This window comes from Phacochoerus africanus, chromosome 14 (genome assembly GCF_016906955.1).
Source record: "Phacochoerus africanus isolate WHEZ1 chromosome 14, ROS_Pafr_v1, whole genome shotgun sequence".
In the NCBI taxonomy this organism is placed as follows: Eukaryota; Metazoa; Chordata; class Mammalia; order Artiodactyla; family Suidae; genus Phacochoerus; species Phacochoerus africanus.
This window is the reverse complement of record NC_062557.1, coordinates 17,250,269-17,271,306: the sequence shown is the minus strand read 5'-3', so window position 1 is coordinate 17,271,306 and position 21,038 is coordinate 17,250,269. Positions and strand designations below refer to the sequence as shown.

The window sequence follows — 21,038 nt, the reverse complement described above, 5'->3', positions numbered from 1 at the left end:
GCCCCCATTGAGAGCAATTTCTAGAAAGCTCTGGGAGGAAAGCTTTTTCGGAAGGTTCTGGAGAACTACCTGCCTGTCAGAGGGGTGTAAGGACTGTTGAGCAGTTGGTTGAGAAGTCGTGGCTCTGATGCACCTGCTCAGGCTGCCTCTTGCCAAGCTTGTTTCCCGCATCTCTGGTGTTTGGGCTGTTCTTCCGAGACTGAGAAAGCGCCCCAGCGAGGTGCCTGTAGACAGAGAGGAAGGCAGAAAGCAGCATGTTTTCCTGAAACGCCTTCATTTTTTGATCCCCAGCCGTGTGGCAGACTCTGTGGCCATTCTAGGAACATGAGATGAGTGAGATTGTGAGCTCAAGGCCCCGGCACAGGGATGGGAGGTGAGGGCAGGCTGTGGCCGGGCCTCTCGGTCGGGGGCCAGGGGACAACTACACAGACTCCGACTGGGTTGGGGCGAGAGGGACCAGCACGTGTTACCCTTGTGTGTGGACACCTGCATTCTCCCACCTCCCTCCTCCCCCCTCATCCAGTCTCTTTCTCTTCCAAGCCCCCGAATCCTTTGGAGTTTCAGGCTTTGTTTAGAGAGGAGCTGTGGAGTTGTCCTCTGGAACTTGGTAGGATATTCGAAGGGTTGGGAGTTTTAAAAAATGCAGGACGTTTATTAGGAGAACCAAAGGGCCTAAGTCGCCTGTGCTTGATTCACAGTCAGATACTTTCAGGAGGAATTCTCATGAATGTACATGAATGAAGCAGAAACACGTAAAGTGTCCTTCTACCGCCTGGGTTGGCACACAGCACGTTGTGTGATGGGGCGAAGCTGCGGACCCCGTGGGTCAGCTACATCTTTGTCGTGCAGAGCCCTGTACTGCCACGGCGGCTGCCTCACCTTCTGCAGAAGGAGGTCCATAATCCACGGCCTGGATAAACCTGAGCCATGTTCTGTTTATAGGTGTCAGATGACTGGTCTGTTAGTAAAGTCTCTGATGAGGATACATTTTGGGTTTTCCAAATCTGCCAGGCTGGGTTTGTAGGCACCTGCAGGTTTCATTCAGCAGAAAAGGGGAAACGAGAGAGAATAAGAAGGAAGGAGATTCTCAGTGCACTCTGGCCACATCCCAGCTCAAAGCCACAGTCTTCAGGAGGCTCATGTCCCTGGAGAAGAGGGCGCACTTCTGTGGCTAGAGGAGTAAGGACGAGGCAGCCCAGGGTACGTGGTGTGCTCAGAACTCAACCAGACCCACCGTAGGCAGAGGGATAATGCCAGCCTAAGACGGGGCCTTGGAGGTCACTGGGTCCGAGCTCCCCCCTTTTATAGATGAGAAAACTGAGGCCCCAAGTGGGAGGTGCTCCCCCAGGGTCACCTAGCAAGTTGGTGGCCAATAGACCAAGACAGCTTTCATGCTGAGCAAAGAAAAGCAACAAGGATGAGCCCAGAGCCTGGGCTCCTATTTCTTGGGTAGGTGGGCTTGAGATGCCGTTTAAATGTACTTTTCTTCTTTCAAAAGTGTGTTCCCTCTCTTAAACACGTAACACGCTCATGCTAACCTTTTGCCACCGCTGCCTCTTCAAACCCAGAGGAGGGGAGCATTCCAGGCCAGCAGAGGGAAGCACCTGAGAGGCCCCAGGCCGATGAGCTTAGCCCTCAGGTCCAGACTGGACACGGCCAAGAAGTTTCTGGGGTCTCCAAGCTGCCTCTGGGGGAGAAGCAGCCAGAAGCAGCCGTCTTGGCGATCTCCCGCCTTTCCCAGCTTCATCTCAGCCAACCGCCTCCTCCACCAGGAGGCCCTCAGGAGCCCCACCCGGAGTGGGGACCAAAACCAGGGGAGCGGGCCCAGGAGGGTCTGGCCTTTCTGAAGCCCACCTCCCCTGGATATCTCGAGATGGAGCCTGAGAGTGCCAAGGTTGTCCAGGAAAGCTTCCCCAGGGAGCCGGGGCACCGTGGAGGTGAGGCCATGGACCCGGGGACCCCGGGTCTGACCGGCCAGCACTTTTCCAACATGCCCAGGGCTCCCATCCTGCCTGAAGGCCCCCGAGAGGCCACATACCAGCCTCTGGGGACAGAACCTGAGGACACAGAGGGCAGCCGCCGTGGCTCTGAGCTGCTGGAGCGCCAGCTTTTGGGAGCCGTGACCCAGGAGGGGCTCCCTCTGAAGGGGAAGCAGGGCAAAGAGAGGCTGGGGAGCCAGGAGGTGGATGAAGACCGAGACATTGATGAGTCTTCGCTCCAGGACTCGCCTCCCTCCCTCATCTCCCCAGGTCTGCAGAGCCCCCCAGACCAAGGCGGGCCACCCCCGCAGGCAGTTTCCAGAGAAGCCCCTGGCATCTCCAGCTTCCCAGCTGAGGGTGCCATCCCCCTCCCTGTCGATTTCCTCTCCAAAGCTTTCGCAGAGACCCAGGTCTCAGAGCCCGATGGGCCCGGCGAGGGGCCCCCAGCGGAAAGGCATGATGGGCCCCCCGAGTTCATGTTCCACGTGGAAATCAAAGCCAATGTGCAGAAGGACCAGGGGCATCCACAGGTGGATTTGGAGGGGGCTGCACTTCCCGGGGCCCCAGGAGAGGAACGAGAGCCCCTGGGCCCCTCTGAGGGCGAGGACACAAAAAAGACTGACCTTCCAGAAGCATCTGAAAAGCAGCCTGCAGCTGGTCTGCCGGGAAAGCCCATCAGCCGGGTTCCTCAGCTCAAAGGTCTGTGTCTTGAGCTCCTTTGCTCCTGCCTGGCGACCTCCTATGCCACCCAGGCTGCAGGCACTGCCACTGAGCTTCGGCCCCTCCTCGGCTCCTGCCATGCTTCCAGAGCCCTCACCCCCACCCCAGGACAGCCACTAAATTGGTCACCTAAGCCTCTGCTCACCTTCCCAGCCTCCTCCTGCCCTCCAGGCTCTGGTTGCTCCTCTCACGCTTGACCGCCAGTTTGCATGTCACCAACACCCCACCTGGTGCTTGTGCCCCATTCACTTCTCTGGCCTCTTGGTTTATGGACAAGGGTCCACCAGCCCACCGGAGGTTGGGGAGCTGCACTCTGCAGAGAGGACAGCAGCTGCTCCCACTTCGGGGGGCTTGTTATTTGCCTCAGATTCACTATCTGAGACCCTCCCAAGTGGGCGTAATTAGCCCCGATATGCAGACGAGGAAACTGAGGCTCCGAGAGGTAGAGTACCTTGCTGAAGGTCACTGAGTACTAGGTCGGTAGAACCAGGTTCAGAATCCAGGTAGATGTGCTTTGAGAGGCACTTCCCTGTACACTACAGTGCCCCCCACAAGTCCTAAGTCTGCCCTCCAAGCCCAGAGACTCAGAGGGCACCTGCCCGTCTTTTGCTGCTCGTCGCTGGTGGCAGGCGACACACACAAGCATTTGGAGGCGGGCCAGAGCCACCTGAGCCTTTGGCCCAGCTGAGCATCTGGCCCACCAACCCCCACCCCCAGCCCACCCTGCCTTGTGGCAGGAGAGACAGTGAGTAGAAACAGAATCTTCCTTGTCCAAAACACCTCCGTCTCCCTCGGCAGAACCTAGGCAGTCCCTGTGCAGGGGTCTCAGCCTGGTCACCTCTTGGACCCTGGAAAGCATGACAGGAACAGCCCTTCAGGAGCTGAAGAGGTGGCAGGGGAGGCTCCCAAGTGTCAAGGCCTCAGTGTCCTGTCAAAGAGAGGGGTCAGTTTACATACCCCAGAGGAGGCCTCATAGCCACTAGTTGGATGCATTCATACATTTAGCTCCTGTAACATTTTAGAATTATTTTCAGAGCCCCCAGAAATTCCTGCCCCCCAGAAAATTTAGCTTTCAACAGAAGACATCTGTTAAACGTTGGTTAGATTCTACTTGTCACAAAAACTGAAATGTTATGAAGGAACCTGTATTTAAAATTTAAGACAGAAAAAAAAGTCCTATTTTAAAATATCCTAAATTCCAAAATAATGTAACTGTGATTTGACAGATTACAAGTGTTTCCTGAAATGCCATTTTATTGAATACTGGTCCACTGGATGTTGATAGGTATGTCCAGGGATAAAAAAAGAGTTCCATGGTCCAGTTAATTTGGAAAAAAGGTGAAGCAAAGTTAAACAGGGTGTGCTGCATCAGGATTCATCACAGCCTTTGCTATTCAAATGTACATTATGACCCTCTGAGAAGGAAACACAGTATGCATTTCCAACTGACCTAGAGATGCTTTTGTACCATCAATGATGATGGTTACTGGGCAAAGGATGTGAACCAGGTCCACCTGGGGCTTTTACTGAAATACAGGTTCCTTAGGCTTATTGTCTCAGGGTGTATTTTAGGAATCTGTATTTTAGGAATCTTTCCCAATCATTCTGCTGCAAAATAAAGTCTGAAAACCTCTGGGCTATGGGAGTTCCCATCGTGGCTCAGTGGTTAATGAATCCCACTAGGAACCATGAGGTTGCGAGTTTGATCCCTGACCTTGCTCAGTGGGTTAAGGATCCGGCGTTGCTGTGAGCTGTGGTATAGGTCGCAGACACGGCTCGGATCTGGCATCACTATTGCTGTGGTGTAGGCCAGCGGCTACAGCTCTGATTAGACCCCTAGCCTAGGAACCTCCATATGCCAAGGGAATGGCCCTAGAAAAGGCAAAAAGACACACACACACACACACACACACACACACACACACAAAAGAAAAAGAAAAAGAAAACCTCTGAGCTAGATCATCAGCCTTGGTCACTCTAGAAATCTGGTGTCCAGTAACCAGTGAGATTCTGCAAGCAGCCCCATTGTCCTTGGGGCAGGGGAAATATGATATCAAAGTCAAAGACAAAAAACCTATCTCTTTTCAATAACGAACAACAGCAGAAGGAAAGAGTGAGTTAGAGGAGATGCTGGTAGACAAGACGATTAGTTTGTCCAAGGAGTGTGGCTTTCCATACACAAAAATGTCAATGGTTTGGTCCTAAAATCCAGAGGTTATCTATAGGATGTTTGATGGTAACTAGTTTGCAGCTCATTTGGGGAAATGGCAATCATTAGTCACCTTAGCAGGGCATGTAAGTGATGAGAAGACCCTTTAGGGTTGGGGGTGGGGTGGGCTTGTCAGAGAGCCAGCTGGGGCTGGTCATTAGTGAGGGGCAGGCTCTGGGAAAACAGCCCACTCCCCCTGGCCCTTGGGTGGCAGTCCGAGCAGGGGGTCCTGCAGGGGACCGGAGCCTGGCTGTGCTGCCCCATCCACGGCCCTGGGGCTTCCTAATGTTCCTCCTTGGAGTGGAGTTGGCCCCCAACTGGGGGATCCTAACCCCTGCAGAGACAGGGAGGGAGCCTGTGAGAGGTGGGCCTGTGCTGTCTGCCTTCCCTGACTGCCTCTGTGTCAACATGTGCCGGGAACAACTCCCTCCGCTTCCCCTCTGCATGACCCCGCCCTCGGCCAGCCTGTGTCCCCTCTTGTCAGGGTGCTCCAAGCAATGACCCCAGAGTGCCGTGTTGATACTAACCACGAGAGACCTAACAGATTCGAGGGGAAAGAAAATCAACTGGGTTTCCACTGGCCCAGCTGTACAGAACCCAACAAATCAGCTTCACTGCATCCACTTTCCATGAACTATGCTAATGGCTGTAACATACATTCTCGTTTTATATTTTATCAGCTCGCATGGTCAGTAAAGGCAAAGATGGCACTGGACCCGATGACAAAAAAACTAAGGTAAGCTGACAAAACCATGAAACCTCTCTGCCACCATCAAGTTGATCAAGAAGCAGTGCCTTGTATCTGAATTAATCTTTACATAGGACATGTAGGGAGCATTTGTCACTGAAGTACAACTGTCATTCAAAGTGCTTTGTGTTTTTGGAGTTCCTGTCATGGCGCAGTGGTTAAGAAATCCGACTAGGAACCATGAGATTGTGGGTTCGATCCCTGGCCTTGCTCAGTGGGTTAAGGATCCAGCATTGCCGTGAGCTGTGGTGTAGGTTGCAGACGCAGCTCGGATCCTGTGTTACTGTGGCTCTGGTGTAGGCTGGCAGCTACAGCTCCAATTCGACCCCTAGCCTGGGAACCTCCATATGCCGCAGGAGCGGCCCAAGAAACAGCAAAAAGACAAAAAAAAAAAAAGATGCTTTGTGTTTTTATGCAAACTTAAAATTCCAGCATTTATCCATTGATACTTATGCCCAGGAAGGGCAGTCAGCAGATTAATGAATTAATTAATGTTCCTAATTACAGTTGCATTAGCATAGTTTAAATCAAGGCATTCAGTGGAGTTCCCGTTGTGGCACGGCAGAAACCAATCCGACTAGGAACCATGAGGTTGCAGGTTTGATCCCTGGCCTCACTCAGTGGGTTAAGGATCTGGTGTTGCCAGGAGCTGTGGTGTAGGTCGAAGACATGGCTTGGATCCTGCGTTGCTGTGGCTGTGGCGTAGGCCGGCAGCTGTAGCTCCAGTTCGACCCCTAACCTGGCAATGTCCATAGGCTGGGGGTGGGGCCCTAAAAAGCAAAAAAAGTAATTAATTAAGGCATTCATGGTAAATGAAGGTATATTTGAATTTTCTGCAACAAAGTTTGAATTTTACACGCTTTATACTTCCCACCACAGGTCTAGGCTGGCAAATATGTATCTATATATACACATGCATACAGGTATATTTAAGCACTGTCTAGAAAATACTGTTTACTTAATGGGGCTGAGGGAGTGTTGAGCAGGCAAGGGATCTCCAACCTTAGGCAGAAGTTAAAGCCCTAAAAGATAGGACCTGGAAGGCAGGCCGAGGAGGAAACATGAAGGAGGGTTGGTGAGATGAGGTGAGAAAAGGCAGTCTGAGGAGTAGAAACAGCAGAAGCACGGGATTCTGAAGAGACAAGCAGGCTCTGAGAAGACCGGCTTGGTTGCTGCTGAGCTCGGAGGTGGGTGATGACCCAGGCTGGAGGAAGGAAGCCTGACACACACCCTACATGCTGGACATGTGGGCCGTGGTGCTGCAGATGCTGTCCTAAAATCCTGCCAGCTGGTCCTCAGAACCCCCCCCACAGAAACAGAAAATGAAGCATCCTGCTCTCCACCAAAACTAACCCAAAGCCATGCCGTGCTTCTCATGCTCCCTTTCAGCTGCACCTTACTCTCCTCAATAACTGTGCATCTTGGAAAAAGCTCCCGTAATTGCATGAGAGTGTTTTTCCAGAAAAATCTCTTCCTGGAGGAAGACCTGTTTTCCTTCATGACACCTAAGTTGCCCCATATCAATGCTGCCTGAAATGCCTGGGTCTTAATCAGTCCTGGAGGCTTGATGGAGTCCCCAGATGCAGAATGAGGCTCTAAGATTTTGGTCACGTGTGTTGAGGGTTGCTCCCTGAAGGGCCTGCCCATAGAGGAAGTCCGGGGCGGCCATCACAGGACCCTAGCAGGACAGCTGAGGGTCTTGCAGGGACCAGGGAGGCAGCAATAGCTGCTTGCCAATCAGGATGCCCAGTTCTGAGAATTCTGGCCTTATGCATCCCATTCATTCATCCATTTGTAAGGTGTCCCTGCCCTGGAGCGGGTACTCATAGCCTCACAGCAAGGGGTCAGATTGCTCAGGAACCTTGGCCACTTGGCTGGGTAGGGAGCACTGCCACTGGGGACCTTCTGCAACTGGGGAAAGAGGGGTTGCCCCTACCCACGCTGAGCTTTTCTTGTCAGCAGTCCCAGGGCCTCAGCCTGCATCCCTCCCCTCACACCCGTGCTCCATCCCTCCTCCTCCCCAAGGCTGGCTGCAGAGAGGCCCTCAGCCACCTCTGAGTGAGTCCAGAAGGGAGGGGCGATGAAGAAACAAACCAGAGAAGCCCAATGAAGTCTCCGATCAGGACCCTGCTCTGTAGTTCTGACTCTCTCCCTGGAACACCTCTGGACTTGGCCTCTCAGTTTTATTCCTGAAGGTGCACGCACTCCCCCTCCCAGACCCTTCTCCTCCACCAGGACTACAAGTCCTGGTCAAAGACCCCCCCAGAGAGGAGTTCCCGTCGTGGCGCAGTGGTTAACGAATCCGACTAGGAACCATGAGGTTGCAGGTTCGGTCCCTGCCCTTGCTCAGTGGGTTAACGAGCTGGCGTTGCCGTGAGCTGTGGTGTAGGTTGCAGACGCGGCTCAGATTCCGTGTTGCTATGGCTCTGGCGTAGGCCGGTGGCCACAGCTCCGATTCGACCCCTAGCCTGGGAACTTCCATATGCTGCGGGAGCGGCCCAAGAAATAGCAAAAAAAGACAAAAAAAAAAAAAAAGACCTCCCCAAGAGGTACTCAGGACAGAGCACGGGTGCTACCACCATCCATCACGTGGGCTCATCTCTGTGAGGTGGTCCGGCTCACAGACACCTGTCCCATTGGCTGCCACCCTCCCCAGGCCATTTCTTCAGGTGGATCGTGTCCACTGGTCAGATTAAGATTCACCAGACAGTGCTTAGTTTTGAGACTTTAATCAGAAAGCATGAGTGTGTGCCTGTGTGTGTGTGCGCGTGTGTGTGATCTAAGCAATGTCAGGAAGGATCTTCCAAGACCTGAGGCAGGCACAGTCTTGATTTTAGCAAGGACAGTTCTCTTGCGGGTGGAAGGGGGCCAGCATGAGCTCCCCACCTGGAATTAAGCAGAATGTGGGGCACTTCTGATCCATGACACATTGGAGGTGTTTTCTTGAGAAAAACATCCCGAGCGTCATGTACTTTTGGCCGTCTCCATCGACTCTGTGGGTGCGAGACAATTTTCAACCAGCGGCCTCCCAAGTGGGGGGCCCGAGTGGCTCTAGGGAGCTGGAGGAAGAACACACTAGGACCTCTCTCCACTTTCCACCTCTTTTTAAAGTGCTGTCATCTCTCATTTGTGTAACGTACACCATCTGTTAGCATCATAGAGTGTGCGTCAGCTGACGAAAAACAAATACGCAAGTGCACGGTCACTTTCTGTTCTTCCTGATGAGAGGAACCGATAAGGGTACGTGGTCCAAACAGTCTGGAGATCACGGCTTTAAATCACTGCCTGCCTTATTTGTTTTTAGTTACTGTCTGTCCTTTTTCAGTTTGTTCTTTTCCCCATGTGCTGACTTTTATTTTGATTTTATTTATGTTTATGTTTAAGACATCCACACCTTCCTCTGCTAAAACCCTGAAAAATAGGCCTTGCCTTAGCCCCAAACGCCCCACTCCTGGTAGCTCAGACCCTTTGATCAAACCCTCCAGCCCTGCCGTGTGCCCAGAGCCATCTTCCTCTCCTAAACGCGTCTCTTCTGTCACACCCCGAACTGGCGGTTCTGGAGCAAAGGAGATGAAAGTCAAGGTAAGGAAACCACTTTTGGGAAGAACCAGGCTGCTCTCCTGTGGTTTTCAAATGTATGCTTTTCTAGCCACAAAGACCTTTCTTTGGATACGTTCTTACCTAGAAGGTTCGTGTAGCTAAAATTCTGGTTGAAAGGGGACGAGGAGGCACAGCGCCATCTTCTGGGCTCCCCTCAACCCCTCTTAGCAGCATCCGGAGGCACCGGAGGGGTCCCTGGTTTGAAAATCACCGCTCTGTTGGGGGTCCTGACTTTGGTAATGGGAGTGCTTCCTGACTGCCCTCCTTTGGGTTGGACAGCATCCCTCTGCAGCCATGCCTCTCCCACTGGTTCACTCCCTCCTGAACCATCTTGTGGTCCTTGGTTAATGTCAGTTTCTTTTTTGAGTTTGTGTATGTGTCAAGGTCACCAGACCCCACACCTGCCCCCCGGTCAGCTGACCGTGCTTGTGCACCTGTGCTCCACCTTCGGCCCATGTGCTCATCGAAGCTGGTGCTCTTAGCCAAGGGCTCTTGGCACTCCTAAGGGGTTACTGACCCCTTAAAGGCGCATTTGGAAGAGAACAGAAGATTAGGACCAAGCTCGGTTAGCAACCTCAGTCAGGTTCAATTGTGCCTCCGAAACCAACCACCACCAGTCAGATAAATCCCTAAGGGGAGTCAGAGGGTGCTGCCCACACAGGGAGGGTCTGCAGATCTGCCCGCTGACACTGGGCGGTGATGAACTTGATCATCACTGTAACCTCTGCTGACTTTTTATTCAGTACAGTCGCTCAGCCTGTGCAGGTAACTCCTGTGCACTGTTCCTCCAGGAGGAAACGGCAGTCAGGGCACTTGGTGGCCGGTGTGGATTTGTGTGCCCAGCAAACCCTTGTGATTGCAGAGGGCATTTGCTGCATCTGGCTGACACAGGGTCACCCCATCTTAGCCTCGTTTTGAGTCGAGGTGGTAGAATGGGGCTGGCACTGACGCTGGGTGGCAGGAACCTTTCCCAATGGTAAAAACCTCTCTACCGTGCTTCGGTTTACAGGGGGCGGATGGTAAACCTGGAAGCAAGATCGCCACACCCCGGGGAGCCGCCCCTCCAGGCCAGAAAGGCCCGGCCAATGCCACCCGGATTCCAGCAAAAACCACGCCCTCCCCGAAGACCCCGCCGGGCTCTGGTAAGAAGGGTGTTCTCTGGCATCCAAGTCAGGGGAAGAGCTGACTGTAGACGATTCTACTGATTCTACCTCTGGAGGCTCTCATGGTTAATCCCTGGTCGCTGAACGTCACCTGTGGTTTACTAAGCACCGAACATTTGTTTTCTCATTCTTTTGATTTTCGGAGCTAGATATTGAATCCTTCCTTCCTTCCTTCCTTCCTTCCTTCCTTCCTTCCTTCCTTCCTTCCTTCCTTCCTTCCTTTCTTTCTTTCTTTCTTTCTTCTTTCTTTCTTTCTTTCCTTCTTTCTTTCCTTCTTTCTCTCTTTCTCTCTTTCTTTCTTGCCACCCATGGCTTATGGAGTTCCTGGGCCAGGGATCAGATCCAAGCCTTGCGACCCACACTGCTGTGGCAACACCAGATCCTTTAAACCACTGTGCTGGGCTGGGGATTGAACCTGTGTCCTGGTGCTGCAGAGATGCTACCAATCCTGTTGTGCCAAAGTGGGAACTCCTGAATCCCCACTTTTTACCATGAGGAAATCAAGGCTCTGAAAGTTTGTGTAACTAAGTCTAAGAGCACTTTGAACCTGAGGAAAATGCAGCCACAAGACTAATAACTGATGGGAAAAGGGCTTCACTGAGCTTCTCCAACCCCTATCCAGGAGAGATGAGAGGTGTTTCAGCCCCCAGATGAGGCCTAGGTCACTAGGGATGACCTCAGACAGGGTGCAGCCCCTGCTCACTTGCTGGGATGTTAGGGCTGTCTGAGGGTCTTTGCTGAGCAGTCTCACTGCGCCTGTTCCCCTGGCTGCTGTGAATAAAACCTACACGTCTTTGAGGCAAGGCTTCAAGTGAGCCATTTTGCTTCTACTGGGGACATCCAGGCTGAGCGCCCCTGTCCCACTGCCCCGGTGACTGTCCCAGCCAACTGGGTTTAGACCATGCGTGACGCGGGAAGTGTCTGGCCTGCATTGGCTCTGGGGCAGTGCCCAGGGGCCTGCGGGTCTTGTGTGGGCTGTGTGTGGGCCTGAGCTGGTGCCACCCTGCCTCTGCTGCTCCTTGACCCTGGGGTGGCTGCTCGAAGCCCTTGTCTGCTGCGTGTCTTTGCCATGGTGTTTCGTGAGTTTGCTGTAGAGTAGGCCCTGCATGCTCGGCCATTCATTAAGACCCATCAGTTGGTTTTCTCCCCTGGTGTTTTCCCTCATGTATAGAATACATATGACACAGGGGTAACTCACAGGGGGGGTGACTGGATTTTACATATGAGTCTGATCCTGCTCTTTTTCACTCATACAACTGGAGTCCTAACAAGAGACAAGAAACATGTTTCTCTGTAAATCTTACCTGCTCTTGGGGGGATGGGTCTCACCTGTAGGCCCCTTGGCCTTGTTTCCTGCCAGACCCCAGACAGGGCCCCAGGTCCCTGAACCCAACTGCACCTCTTCTCTGTGGATGACCCCCCGGAGCAGGGTGGGGTGCCTGCTGCATGAAGAGCTCATTAAGACCTGTTTAAGCTTGATGATAACAAGTCCTTCTGTGGATTTTTCTTTTTAAGCGACCAAGCAAGTGCAGAAAAAACCACCCCCCGCAGGGGCAATAACTGAGAGAGGTAATTCTGAGCCTGCTTCGCCCAGGGGGGCTCACCCCTTTTTGCTCCTGTGGCTGTTGGTTGGCTTAGATTTTTTAGAGCCGGGAGGATCTGCTTCTGAAACATAGGTCTCACGCATGGAGCCTGAAGTTGGAACAGCGAGAATTCCTGCTCCTCTTTTTGTGTGGTTTGTGTGGATGGGCCTTTCTAACCCTGCGTGCTCTCACTCACTTCAGCCGAGGGCTGTGGGTGGGGCAGGGGAGTGCGTGTCTCCTGCTGCTTGTGGGCGCTGGAGGTTTGGACATCCCCACTGGCATCTATGACACGTGCACCACGGCACTGGGCACTACCCGTTCCTACATCCGGTCTGTAAAACCCAGCCTGAGGGGTCCGCTGCCCTCCTTTTCAGATGAGGGCAGGCTTAGGGAGGCTGTGTGACTTTGCCCAAGGTCGCTCTGCAATTCAGTGGTGCAGCACAGATTGGAAGCCACCGCCGGTTCACCGGCCGCCTGTGTGCTTGGGTGACAGTGGTGGAGGTGCTGAGCCTGGAAGCTTCCCCTGGCCTGTTGCCTCAGAGCTTTACACCTTGAGGGATTTCCAACAGACATGGAGATTCAAACTCTAAAAACCGTGCGCTCATTCTCCCTTTTGACAAGAACTTAGGCTTTCGCTGCTTCCAACAAAGAGCCGTCCTTCTCCAGCTTGGGGCCAGGCAGGTCCCTGTTCAGTAGGGATGGTCCCTGGAGCATGGGCGTCACTGTGGGAAGCTGGGAGCCAGCCGCCAAGCTCAGCGCTAGAGGGGACCTGGACCATCCTGGGCAGAGTCTCCAGCCCAGACTCTGCTCAGGAATCCCTGGGGCGGGGGGGGGAAAGCACCAGTGTTGGAGGACCCACCCGTAGAGATGCCATCCTCTGGGGTCTAAATGGGGCCCTGGGAATCTGCATCTTTACAGGCCCCCACTCCTGTGCGACAGCCCCAGAGATTCTGATGCAGGGCTGTCTGGGCCACAGTTGTGGAAATACAGATTCAAGAGGTAGATGGGGGAGCAAGCTATTGAAGGGAGATGGGGATGAGGAGAGGAGAAAGAGGTGCTATCAGGGAGCCCAGGGCTGGGTCTGCTGGCAGAGAGGGGGTCCAGCGCCTTCTTTGAAGGTTGGTGCCCATGCTGTGTCTGGAAAGGGGCATTGCTATTTGTCGTGCATTGGTGTGTGGGAGCGGGGAGGTGTCCTTGGGGTGGGCAGGGCAGCATGAAGCGGCATGGCTTGTTTAGAAAGCCAGGGACAGAGGGACACAAAACAGGCATTCTCTTCTGGAGCCCAGGTACCACAGAGGATTTGGGAGGTCCAGCAGGGGTCTGAGGGAAAAGGGCACTTGAACTTGCTGAACAGCTTAGAATTCACTCTGTGGTTAAAGAGCCCAGAGGGTGGTGGCCAGCCAGTCACTGCATCACCCTTATTCCTGGCAAAGACCATGTATCCCCACCTGGCCTTGCTCACCATTACAATTAGTTCCACCTTCAAGTTGTATCCCCAGAGCTTAGAGAGGGGAAGTGACTTGTCTGAAACCACACAGCTAGTTGGAGCATCTCCTGACCCCAGGGCCATGGAGCAGGGTTGATCCTCCTCTGGGATCAACCACTCTGTTGCTTCCCAGGAAGCGGAATTTCTCCGTCCCAGAGCAGCAAGGCTGCGCAGAGGAGACATTTCCCTAGAAATGGGATCAAGGGCCGCCTCCTGCTGGTTTGACAGAGCTTCCGACCTTGTTCCCCCCGCCCAGCTGATCCAGCCCTGAGTCTGGGAAAGGACCTGAGACAGATAGTCCTTCTCTAACTTTCCAGGTGAATCTGGGAAGTCTGGAGATCGCAGTGGCTACAGCAGCCCCGGCTCCCCAGGCACCCCGGGCAGCCGCTCCCGAACTCCATCCTTGCCAACCCCGCCCACCCGGGAGCCCAAGAAAGTGGCAGTGGTCCGCACTCCACCCAAGTCGCCGTCTGCAGCCAAGAGCCGCCTGCAGACTGCCCCCGGGCCCATGCCAGACCTGAAGAACGTCAGGTCCAAGATCGGCTCCACCGAAAACCTGAAACACCAGCCGGGAGGCGGAAAGGTAGGTGTTGCGGAGGCGCAATGGGAGGCCGCTGTGCGAGCAGCGGCTGGGGGCGCGCGGAGAGGGCGTGCGGGGTGGGGGCGGTGGGCAACCCGGCGGGGAGGCGGGCAAGGGGCTCTGCTGCTGCCCCCCTGGCGCAGTCCGCTCCCCGACCTCTTCCGCGAAGGCAGTCGGGTTGTGTTCAGTTCTTTATTGGCGTCACCACCAGGCCACGAGCCCCCTGCCCTGGAAGAGGAAACACTGTTTCTTCCCTTCCGCACTCCAGACCCCCCCTGATTAGAGATTACAGGGTTATAGCTCCATAACCCGGGAGTTCTCAAGGTGGGGTGTCCAGAGGGGCTCCCCAGCTGCCTTGTGTTTTGGACGTGACACAACCAGTCTGCAGGTGAGTACGTCTGGCATTTGTTGGACATTTATTTAGGTCCCTGTTCTGGGGAAATGGGTGATTCTTCCAGGGTCAGGTGGGCGCTCAGGACATCTTTGGGTCTCCTAAAGGTGGAGAAAATGAGCTTCCGAAGGCAGGAGCTGGAGGGAGCTGGGGTTGGCCTCGACCAGGGTCCACCATTGTATGAGTTTCCCAGGGTTGGTGTACAAAATACCACAGGCTGGGCGGCTTATGCAGCAGAAGTGTGATTCCTCATGGTTCTGGAGGCCAGAAGCCCAAGGTCAAATCAAGGTTGGTTTCTTCTGAGGCTTCTCTTACTGGCTCATAGATGCTGCCTTCTCCCCATGTCCTCACATGGTCTTTCTCAGGGTGTCACTATGTCCTAATCTCCCCTTCTTACAAGGACCCCAGTTATATTGGAGCAGGGCTCACCCTAATGAGCTCATTTTAACTTAATGACCTCTGTAAGACCCTCTTCCAAATTATGGTTCTGTCCAGAGGTCCTGGGAGTTGGGATTTCAGCCTGCAAATTTGGGGAGACACAGCAACAGCCCTCCCACCCAGCACCAGGGAGGGGAACAGAGAAGGGAGAAGAGGGGTGTGGGGAGCAGAGGACCAAGACTCTGCTCTTGGGTTGGGCCTTCCAGACTGGGCCGTTTTCAGGGCAGGGAGCCTCCTGGTGGGCAGGGAAAGCTTTACAGAAGCCCAAGCCAATGTATCCCTTTCAGCCGGGACCCCCAGCAGGGACCTCCGCACTCTTGATCTTATTACTCCCTCTCGGCTGGGGTCCTGGTGTCTAGGAGGGAGGGTGTCTCATAGTCCGTCCGTGGTATTTGGTCCATGTTGGTGCCTCACCTGAAATGCTGAGCTTTTCTCCTCGTGGAACCTCAGGGCCACCTGCTGGCCTTTTCCATCTTTGGGGCCCGAAGGGTCCTGCTCAGGGGAGGCCTGGCTGCCTCTCCGGCTCTCAACGCAACCTAGTCTTAGGCCACAGGGCTGGGCCAGGGCCATACTTACCTTCCTGCACAGTTTGCTGTGCTCCTCTTTATAGATGTCTGTCTTCTTTAGAAGGGGTTCTGGGGCAGCTGGCTGGGGTACTGGCTTGAAGTGGACCCCTCTGGGAGGCTTCGGGGACAGAGGGACCCCCAAGGTGGTGGATGTTTCCCACCGGCACTCGCAACCCCAGCCTCAGTGGTACGGGTGTCCTGTGGGCACCCTGTTTTCATACCACAGAGTATTTTGAAAAATGAAAAACCGAACTCGGAGTTCCTGTCGTGGCTCAGTGGAAACAAATCTGACTAGCATCCATGAGGACACAGGTTCAATCCCTGGCCTCACTCAGTGGGTTAAGGATCCAGCGTTGCTGTGAGCTGCAATGTAGGTCGCAGACGAGGCTCAGATCTGGTGTCGCTGTGGCTGTGGCGTCGGCTGGCAGCTACAGCTCTGCTTAGACCCCCTAGCCTAGGAACCTCCATATGCTGGGAGTGCAGCCCTAAAAAGACAAAAAAAAAAAGAAAAAAGAAAAAAAAAGAAAAATCAAACCCCACACGGCCAGTTCTGCATCACTGAGAGGACTGTGAGGCAGTGACCAGCAGGGGCATCACGGCCAGCGGGGAATCATCACCACCAGCACCTCCCAGCCTGAGGCCGCTGGAAACACCCACCATCTCCGCCAGCCCAGACTGTACCCCCGTCAGGTCTGAGTTCATCAGAGGTTGGCTTGGAGGGTTTGGGCACCTTTTGGCACAGTTCTCAGAGCAGTGCCAGGGCTGAGCAGAGAGGAACCTGCCCCTCATCCCCAGGCTGCCACCCCATCCACAGGGGACAGGAGTCCAAAGGCTGAAACAAGGACAGTGACCCGATGCTCAGTGGGGGGAGGGGGAGGGTGGCCTCAGGTTACAGCTGCACCATGCTGGACGCAGACAAGTGTCCACAGAGACTGAAGGGTTAAGAGAGAAAGGTGGCTTTTCTTGGCGCTTATTGGAGAAGGAGAAGTGGAGAAGTGGCAGAGATTGAGTAACAGCTTCCCCTTAAATTCTGTGGAAAAACCTAAAAAATTGTGTGAAACAAAGAAAACCTGAACCATGACAACAAAGATCAACACATTAATCTCCAGGGAAAATGATTTAAATAAAAAAAAAAAAAGGAAAAAAGAAGGCACTTGGGATCCATGCAGAAGGCCTTTAAAATGGCAGGACAGGCGTTCCCGTTGTGGCTCAGCAGTAATGAGCCCGACTGGTATCCATGAGGATGCCAGTTTGGTCCCTGGCCTCGCGCAGTGGGTTAAGGATCCGGCGTTGCCGTGAGCTGTGATGTAGGTCGCAGACTTGGCTCAGATCCAATGTTGCTGTGGCTGTGGTGTAGGCTGGCAGCTGCAGCTCCAATTCAACCCCTAGCCAGGTAACTTCCATATGCTGCAGGTGCGGGCCTACAAAGCAAAGAAAGAAAAGAGAGAAAGAGAGAGAGAAAGAGAGAGAGAAAGAGAGAAAGAGAGAAAGAGAGAGAGAAAGAAAGAAAGAAAGAAAGAAAGAAAGAAAGAAAGAAAGAAAGAAAGAAAGAAAGAAAGAAAGAAAGGAAGGAAGGAAGGAAAGGAAGGAAGAAAGAAAGAAGAAAGAAGAAAAGAAAGAAAGGAAGGAAGGAAAGGAAAAGAAAAGAAAAAAAACATTTCTACTCAGAAAAAAAGTTTGATAGAAATACAGTTGTGACTGGAGGTGTCAGTAGATTAAAGTAAAAGCTAAAAGAACATAGAAAGTCCATGTAATTGAAAAGGGAAATTAACAAATATGAGGAATTAAACAAAGAGTTTATCTATTATTAAGAGTTCAGACATTATGTTAATAGTCTATTTAGTCCATAAAGAAAAATACTCATGTAGAGAAGCAGAAAGTGCTTCTACTCTCCAAGCTCAGTGTAATAACCAGAACTTCATTGTGTACCTGTCACCAACATGACCACAAATGCTTTGTCATTGCTCATTCAGTTTGGAAATGAAAATAGCTTTTCCAAATGCCTTGGTAACAAATGCCATAAAGTATACGGCAATGTCCACAAATTGTACTTAGGAGAAAGTCTTGATTTTAAATAATTTCGTTTTAAAAAATTAAATGACTGCAGCATATAAATTATGTTCATGGAGGGAAAAAAGGGAATACAAGAAAAGAAATGAGAATACAGAAACAAAGATAAGAGCAGAAATAAATTAGAAAAGAGAACATACTATAGCCTCAAAAGCTGGTTCCTCCCTTTTTTCCTTTATTCATTCATCCAACATTTCTGTGGCACCTCTGAGTGCCAGACCCTATGCTAAGAGATCCTGCCTCCAAGGCCCAGGCTGGGGAAGGAGACACATGAGCTAATAAAAAGGGGCAGGAGGAGAGGTCGGCCACACGCAGGAGGGAGCAGCCTGCATCATCGTTGGTCCCCCACACTGAGGGTCACCTGTGTTGTCATCCACCCTGAGGAGGTCACCTGCACCATCCAGAGTCACCACCCTGAGAATCACCTGTGTTTAGAGTGTCACTCACAATGCCAGTTGCACCAACAAATCAGAGAAAACAGGATAGACCCTTTGAGGGGATCATCACTGGGTCTCTGAGAGGACAGTCCCCCACACAGAGTTCTGGAGACCCACCCAGACGGAGAGAGACTAGTGGGAAACTGCCCCTGAAGCTATCTGAGAGCAAAAGCAAACTAAAGCTAAAACAGGCCCAGCCGGGGCAGCAGAGGGGCGTGGGCTGGGCTGGAGCTGCGTTTGTTTATGGGAGAATTGAGAGTTAACAGCTGGTAGAGGGAGGTCCCTGCTGGCTCTGCTGTGAACTGCTTGGGCATTTGGCCCGACAGGACAGGATGGGATAGGATGGAGAAGGCAGAGGGTGGTGGGTGACACCGCCTGCAGAGCCTCAGGCTCCACTGCAGTGAGTCATGGAGGCAGAGCTGAGTAAGAGGCGCGAGTGTGGGTCTGGCCGAGATTAAGGCGGCACCGACCTCAGCAGCTGCTCTGTGTGGTCAGCGGAGAGCACAGGGGTCCCAGGTACCTTCCACGGTGAGAGAGAGGAGCTCATTTGGGGCCGAGGCTGCCAGGTAAGAACTAGGGGGCTCCCTGTGGCTGCCAAGGTGAGAAGGGACATGCAGAGTCATGACCAGAGCATGGTGTGGGGAGGAGGGGGAGGGTGGTCTGGTGGACTTCCAGCAGATGGAGCCAAAGTCACGGTAGCTGGGAGGTGAAGGCCCCAGACAGGACACAGCTGCAGGGCTTGGAAAGCCTTGGGCTGCAATATTCCAGATGGCCACAAGATGGCAATGGCATGCTGTAGGCGGCCGTCTCATTCCTGAGAACTGAAGTATTTTGTGATGTGAGTCCGCTGTATTTGTTGACACAATTTCAGGTCTCATTTCAAAAAGTGTATGTGTGTGTGTAGAACACTTATGTGAAGTAAAAAATGTGAGTCTGTACCTGGAATAGTTTGCCTGTCCTGGATCAGGGCCAGAGACTCAGCAGAACTTGAGTTGAAGTGTCAGGCTCTGCAGATCCTCCTCTGGGACAGGCCTATAACTCCGAGACCCTCTGGGCACTTTCCCTGTACACACCATCTGTGTTTCTGAAAAATCTGGTGTAAATCCCATCATTTTAAAGAAGCTTGGCGGCAGCTACTGTTTAAAGGAACAATGTAAATAGTTTGAGCTTCTGGGTCAGTTTTCAGGCTGACCATCCTGGGCTTGAAGAAATGGCTTGCTATGGTGTCCGGTGCCGACCCATGTTAAGTTCCCACCAGCCCCCAAGCCTCAGCACTGAGCCTGTTGACCCTACTGAGGCCAAGCCAGGCCCAACCCTATGCGTCCCCAGGGATGTGACGGTGGCCTGAAGACACTGGGCCAGCCTGGGAGCTCCTGAGGGGGAGGGCTGGGCCATCTGGAGCACCTCGAGAAATCTGAGCCCAAACAGAACCGGAACAAGGTCATGAGAGTTTGGAACCGTTTGGGGTTGTCCGGGAAATGGATTAAACCAAAGTGGATCCACTCCTAGCCTCACCCCACCCCAGCCTCTCCTCCAGATCAAACCCTGACCACAGGAATATGTCCCTGGATTAGGAGACCTCTGGATCAAAAATCGAAGCCTCCAAAACGTTTTTTCCTTTGATGGGTATTTTCAGTGTCTGCCCAGAGCTGAGGCTCAATGCTTTACATTTACTTAGCTGAGAAATTAAGTTTCAGGATTCCATTTTCATAATGCCATCCATTGCCCTTTCTTCTCCTTTTTGTAAATCTACCATTCTGTAAAGGGTATTGCCTTAATTTGACCACTAACAGTAATTCAGGTCTGCTTTGTAAATATCCTTATGTCTCCTGCCAAATCCCGCAAAAGCTTTTGCCTTTTCTTGTGGGATTGGAACGAGGAAAAAACATATGGGAGTTCTCATTGTGGCTCAGTGGGTTAAGAACCCAACAGTGTCTGTGAGGATGCGGGTTCAATCCCTGGCCCCACAGTGGGTGGGTTAAGGATCCAGCATTGCCTCAAGCTGTGGCATCAGTCGCAGATGCAGCTTGGATCCAGTGTTGCAGCTGTAGTGTAGGCCTACCGCTGCAACTCCTATTTGACCCCTAACCTGGGCACTTCCATATGCTGCAGATGTGGCCATAAAAAGAAAGAAAAAGCCACATGGAGAAAACATTTCTGTGTATGCTGCAGATCTTGTTATTGCTTAATGTCTCTTGAGTCATTTGATGAATTTCTTGTAAAAATCAGTACAGAATGGAGTTCTCATCATGGCTCAGTGGTTTACGAACTTGACTAGTATCCATGAGGATTCAGGTTTCATCACTGGCCTTGCTCTGTGGGTTGAGGATCTGGCGTTGCTGTGAGATGTGGTGTAGGTCGCAGACATGGCTCGGATCTGGCGTTGCTGTGGCTGAGGCCTAGGTCGGCAGCTGCAGCTTTGATTCGACCCCTAGCCTGGGAACCTCCAGTATGCCTTAGGTACGGCCCTAAAAAGACAAAATAAATAAATAAATAAATACATACATACATATATATATAAAGAAGGATAACCTCTTTGAAAAACTGGTAAATTTTGTCAGGTAAGGGAGTTATGTAATTATCATCTTTCCCTTTTTACCTTGACTTCCAGGAAGCTCAGAGCTAAATGCGATGATCAGTCTTACAATTGTCCTGATAGTCTTTCCTTCTCTTACCATTATCTTTTCAATTTTCTTGTTTTATTATTTTGTGTGTTTCTGTGTCTTTTCCAATTCTAAACTGCTCCAATTCTCTTGTGAAAGCAGGCAAGTCTGCTTCTGGGACTTATCCAATGGAAAGTTATGAATAAGAGAAAACTATCCCCAAAGCAGGAGTTCATGCAGGGACTCCTTAAAATTTGAGGGTGGAACAAACTGCTTCAAAGACATTGTGCAGAGAGTGACAGCAACTCGCTGCAAAGCAGGATGAGGAAACCTGTAGCACCTACCTCCTCATCCCAGGTCAAGACTGGGCTGAGGCACTGCCTTGCTGTCTTCTTCTGGCAGGAGAGACTTCACTCTTCACTTTGGTTTATGAGACAACAGGCTAGAGGACAGCCCAGATGAAGT

The 21,038-nt window shown here is 52.4% G+C and overlaps 1 protein-coding gene across 16 annotated transcripts in view; it reads left to right on the top strand.

Moving 5' to 3' along the window:
- MAPT (microtubule associated protein tau) overlaps window positions 1-21,038 on the top strand; it is a 112,261-nt gene that overhangs the window by 74,787 nt on the left and 16,436 nt on the right. For 4 of the 16 annotated variants that reach the window (XM_047757343.1, XM_047757344.1, XM_047757339.1 and 1 more), the window contains 6 exons: window positions 1,569-2,678; window positions 5,589-5,644; window positions 9,041-9,238; window positions 10,266-10,398; window positions 11,935-11,988; window positions 13,806-14,071. In XM_047757343.1, the coding sequence (XP_047613299.1) occupies window positions 1,569-2,678; window positions 5,589-5,644; window positions 9,041-9,238; window positions 10,266-10,398; window positions 11,935-11,988; window positions 13,806-14,071 (1,817 nt within the window). The remainder of the gene's footprint in view (window positions 1-1,568; window positions 2,679-5,588; window positions 5,645-9,040; window positions 9,239-10,265; window positions 10,399-11,934; window positions 11,989-13,805; window positions 14,072-21,038) is intronic. The other 12 variants (XM_047757345.1, XM_047757346.1, XM_047757341.1 and 9 more) reach the window with 5 other exon arrangements.